This window comes from Myotis brandtii, unplaced genomic scaffold, assembly GCF_000412655.1.
Source record: "Myotis brandtii unplaced genomic scaffold, ASM41265v1 scaffold1012, whole genome shotgun sequence".
NCBI lineage: Eukaryota > Metazoa > Chordata > Mammalia > Chiroptera > Vespertilionidae > Myotis > Myotis brandtii.
In genome coordinates, this window is record NW_005353371.1 from 3,828 (window position 1) to 9,434 (window position 5,607).

The 5,607-nt window shown below is 39.6% G+C and overlaps 1 protein-coding gene across 1 annotated transcript in view; it reads right to left on the bottom strand.

Moving 5' to 3' along the window:
* Positions 1–202: 202 nt before the first annotated feature.
* The window catches only part of LOC102258743 (zinc finger protein 709), a 54,508-nt gene continuing 49,103 nt past the window's right edge, over positions 203–5,607 (bottom strand). Inside the window, exons 3-4 of the mRNA XM_014535043.1 lie at positions 2,953–3,025; positions 203–2,145 (exon numbers count right to left, since the gene is read on the bottom strand). Coding sequence (XP_014390529.1) covers positions 663–2,145; positions 2,953–3,025 — 1,556 coding nt within the window. The 3' untranslated portion in view covers positions 203–662. The remainder of the gene's footprint in view (positions 2,146–2,952; positions 3,026–5,607) is intronic.

Genomic DNA, 5,607 nt, shown 5'->3' on the forward strand with positions numbered 1-5,607 from the left:
GTTCAAGGATCAACTGTCACTCACATGAGACTATACTCTATGATAAACTTTGCAATATTTATAAATTTATGCCACCTTTTATTAGCAAGGAAAATGGAATAAGGGTCTTCTGGCCCAAACAAAGAGAGGAGTTTTCTCATAAGAAAGATGGAATATGTAAGGGGCAAGGACTATCCAGTACTTGGCACAGGAGGCCAGTAGGTAAATCCCAACAAATACCAAAATATCATTTATTAATTGCTCATTTACAAAACAATGGAAACATAAAAATTAAGCTTACCTGCATATTAAAAATACACTTCAATTTACCCATAGATCAAATAGTCTTCAAAATGGTTAGAGAAAAATGTTAACTGATTTAAGGAGGAAATACCTAGGTAGTATTGCTTGAAGAGTATTGCCGCCTCAACGTTCATTTTTGGAAGCAGTAAATATCCACACTTCAGAGGTCCACTTTAAAAATGAGGCCCTGATAAAGACAATACATTTATAACTTTTATAATAATTCTTTCATATTAGTGTTCTGGAACATTATGTATGAATTTATATCAGGCTTTCTCACATTACTAATATTTACAGGGTTTCATTCCAGTGGGAGTTTTCACATGTAAGGATGAAGGCCAACTGATGTCTTTGTCCACATTGCTACATCCAAGAAGTTTCTATTTAGTATGAGATCTTTCATGCCTTCTAAAGGAACTGGGACGACTAAAGGCTTTCCCACATGTTTTACATTGGTATGGTTTCTCACCAGTGTGCATTCTCACATGTCCTCGAAAGGTAGTACGGTAAATGAAGGCTTTTCCACATTCTTTACATTCATAGGGTTTTTCTCCAGTATGAGTATTTTCATGTGTTCGAAATGATGTGTAACAACTGAAGGCTCTACCACATTCTTTACATTCATAGGGCTTCTCTCCAGTGTGAGTTCTTTCATGTACCCTAAATGAACTAGGAAAATTGAAGGCTTTCCCACATACCTTACATTTGTAAGGCCCATCTCCAGTGTGCATTATCATGTGTGTTCGAACACTTGAGGAAGAAATGAAGGCTTTCCCACATTCTTTACATTTGTAGGGTTTCTCTCCCGTATGCTTTCTCATGTGTCCTTGAAAGGTTGTGCGGTAAATGAAGGTTTTTCCACATTCTGTACATTCATAGGGTTTCTCTCCAGTGTGTGTTCTTTCATGTATTCGGAAGGAACTGGGCCAACTGAAGGTTTTACCACACTGTTTACATTCATATGGTTTTGCTCCAGTGTGAGTCCTTTCATGTGATCGAAAAGAACTGGGACAAACAAATGCCTTCCCACATTCTTTACACTTATAAGGTTCTTCTCCTGTGTGTGTTATCATGTGTGTTCGAATGCTTGAGAGAGAAATGAAAGCTTTACCACATTCTTTACATTCATAGGGCTTCTTTCCAGCGTGAATTCTTTCATGTATTCGTAAACCTAGAGGAGAACTGAAGGCATTGTCACAATGTTCACATTCATATTTTTTCTCTGCAGTGTGAGTCCTTTCATGTCTTCGAAAAGAACTGGGGCAACTGAGGGCTTTACCACATTGCTTACATTCATAGGGTTTTTCTCCAGTGTGATTTCGTTCATGTATTCGCAAACCTAGAAGAGATCTCAGGGATTTACCACACAGTGTACATTCATAGGGTTTTTCTCCAGTGTGCATTCTTTCATGTGCTCGAAATGAAGCGGAAGAACTAAAGGCTTTCCCACATGCCTTACATTTAAAAGGAGCATCTCCAGTGTGTGTTATCATGTGTGTTTGAAAGGTTGGGAGCCACATGAAGGCTTTCCCGCATTCCTTACATTCATAGGGTTTCTCTCCAGTGTGAGTCCTTTCATGTCTGTGAACAGATTTGTGGTAACTGAAGGCTTTCCCACATTCCTTACATTTATATGGCTTATCTTCATATTTGTGATACTCATAAGGTTTATGTCCAGTGTGAGATCTGATGTGTATATTCAGGGATGAATGGCGCACAAAGTCTTTTCCACACACCCTACATTTAAGTGATTGTCCTCCAGAAGTAGTTCTCTTGTTCAGATCAGGATTTGGAATTTGGCTGATGGTTTCTCCACACTGACTACCTCCTTTGCTTTCATGGAGTTTTTCTACCATATCACTTCTGTAAAAAATGAGAAGCATTATTAGTGATTTCTTTGTTAATTTCCTATTTATTAGTAGGGTATTGGATTACATTTTTATAATTTATAACAAAAGTGAAGGTTTTTGTCTTTTCTGAATTGTATATACTGAATGCTCTGTAAAAGGACTAGACCTTGGTTATTATGAAAACAGTGATATTAATATATGAGGTTAAGGGTAAATAAATTGAAGTAGAAATTGTTTTATTTGCTTGTTTTTAAAAATCCATAACAGCCCTAGCTGGTTTGGCTCAGTGGATACAGTGTCAGCCTGTGGACTGAAGGGTCCTAGGTTTGATTTCAGTCAAGGGCACATGCCTGGGTTACGGGCTCAATCCCCAGTAGGGGGCATGCAGGAGACAGCCGATGCAAGATTCTCTCTCATCATTGATGTTTCTACCTCTCTCTCCCTCTCCCTTCCTCTCTGAAATCAATAAAAATGTATAATAAAAAATAAACATAAAAAAATTAAAATAAATAAAATAAATATAAATCCAAGACATACTAGAATTCTTTTTTTAAAAATATATTTTATTGATTTTTTTACAGAGAGGAAGGGAGAAAGAGAGGGATAGAGAGGTAGAAACATCGATGAGAGAAACATCGATTCAGCTGCCTCCTGCACACTCCCCACTGGGGATGCGCCCGCAACCAAGGTACATGCCCTTGATGGGAATTGAACCCGGGACCCTTCAGTCTGCAGGCTGACGCTCTATCCACTGAGCCAAACCGATCAGGGCCATACTAGAATTCTTATGTGGAACAATGCTGTTTATTGAGTGACTCACCGTAGTTTTCTCCCCTGGGTTTTGTACTGATATTCAATGTTATGATCTTCCCATTTTTTCTCTAAATGCATACCTAGAAAAAACAATTCCAAATTATTAGAAGTTAGAGAAAAATTATTAGATTCTAAGTCCATGATGAGTTGTTACCATGCTTAGTTTATTTACTAATATACTCATTTTTCCACATCTTGAAACAACACTGATATGCAAGAAATACTTGTTCTTGGTCAGAAGAATGGCAGCGTGAGAGGTCCCCTTGGTTTCTCCCCTTAAAGTTTCCACAATTTGAACAGCTATCATTCAACAAAGGACTCCCTGCTCAACGAATAAACATGTCTGAGAGATCAAACAATGAAACATATGAAGGTGGGAAGTGGGAGCAAACTGGAAAGGTGGGAAGAAACAAGAGCTGAGATGGTGCCAGAGACAGAGCCTGGAGCTCACAGCCTGAAGTCCACTGCAGGTCTCAGCCCAGAGAGGGGAGGAATCAAGTGGCCACAGACATTCCCTTCAGCAGAGAGGAGCAGAGAGATACAATGAGCATTCCTGCAGGAGTGGTCAGTACGTGATGTGGCTGAAGCTAGTGACCTGTGTAAGGATATAGCACAGAGGTATGGCCACAGTTGTCTGGTAATCAGCAATTTCTCAAAAGAGAGAAATTACCAGCCAAGAATAATATATCCAGCAAAGTTATCCTTTAGATATGAAGGAGAAATAAAGACTTTTCCAGACACATACAGAAGCTGAGGGAATAAACCACAAGAAGACCCGTGTTATAGGAAATACTCAAGGGGTTATAATACCTGAAACAAAGAACAAAAGGTCACAAAACTATGAGTAAGATCACCAACAGGCACACAGAAGCGGGATATTACAACCCTTTTTTAGAATAGGGTATTATATACTTAAATGTCACATAAAGGTTAAAGGAGGCAATAACATTAAAATAGAGAAAGAAGGCAATATCTACTGCAATTCAGAAATGAACTCACAGAGCAAATAGGGATAATTTGTGACAAAGGGGTATGGTAAGGTCTGAATTTGCAAAGAGGGTGGAGATTAGATGCATTCAGAAGAGAAAGGGCTACTATATATAGGAAACTTTCTTTTACATAAACCTAATTGTGACCATACCAAAAAGCAAAAAACAAAACTGAGACACATAACTTAAAAAAAGAGGAAACAGAGAAAAAAAATATAAAATACCACCGAACAAAAACAACGGAGAGAAACACAAAGGAAAAGAACCAATGGAAAAAGAGGACACATGTAATACTTTCAACAATAAAGATTAAAAAAAGTAAAAAGAACCCATGGAGGCACAGAGCTACCAGAAAACAAAGGATAAAATGGCTACAGGAAAACCACCGACAATAAATAATTACCCTACATGTCAATGGACTGGACTCACCAATAAAGAGGCACAGAGTAGCAGAGGATCAAAAAACAAATCCCAACCTTATGCTACCTTTAGGAGACACATCTAAGCTGCAAAGACAAACACAGACTCATAGTAAAAGGGTGTAAAATGATTCTCCAAGCAAACGGCATCCACAGAAAAGCAGATGTAGCCATACTTATATCTGACGAAATAGATTTCAAGATAAGAAAGGCAATGAGTGACAAAGATGGCCATTTTATAATGATACTAGTGGCCCTGTGCATAGATTCGTGCACATTGAAAGGAAATTAATTAGAAGAACTGTAGCTCGGCAGTAAACCAGATTCAGTAATCCATGGCCGAAGGTGGAATCATGCGGTCCCGTGAGGAATCAGGCTCCCTTCTCTCTGGTTCCGGGGTGCGTCACCTGAGAACCGCCGCTGCCAAGTCACCACAGCTTGGCAGCTCCTGTGTTGAGCGTTTGCCCCCTGGTGGTCAGTGCGCATCATATGTACTGGCCAGTTGGCCGGTCACTTAGCCTTTTATATATATAGAAAGGGGAAACTACCTCAAGAATATATAACACTTCTTGCTCTGGCTGGTTTTGCTAAGTGGTTAGAGCACCAGCCTGTGGGCCCAAGGGTTGTGGGTTCAATTCCTGGTCAAGGGCACCTACCTTGGATGCACGTTCCTCAGCCCCAGTAAGGGTGCATGCAGGAGGCAACCAACTGATGTCTCTCTCATGTCGATGTTTTTCTCCCCATCTCCTCCCTCCCTTCCACTCTCTCTAGAAATCAATGAAAAAAATATCCTTGGGTGAGGATTAAAAAAAATAAAAATAAGTAAATAAATGAAATTTTAAAAGAGAAGATACAATACTTTTCAATATATATGCACCCAATTAGGGAAGCACCAAAATATAAAGGAACTACTAAGAGAACTAAAAGGAGAAACTGTAAAAAACACAATTATAGCCTGACCGGTGTGGCTCAGTGGTTGAGTGTTGACTTATGAACCAGGAGGTCAGGGCACATGCCTGGGTTGTGGGCTCAATCCCCAGTAGGGGGCGTGCAGGAGGCACTCAATCAACGATTCTCTCTCATCATTGATGTTTCTCCTTGAAATCAATAAAAATTATAGGTAGATCATCCAAACAGAAAATCAATAAAGAAATATCAGCCTTAGCTAACCGGTTTGGCTCAGTGGATAGAGCATCAGCCTGCGGACTCAAGGGTCCCAGGTTCGATTCCGGTCAAGGGCATGTACCTTGGTTG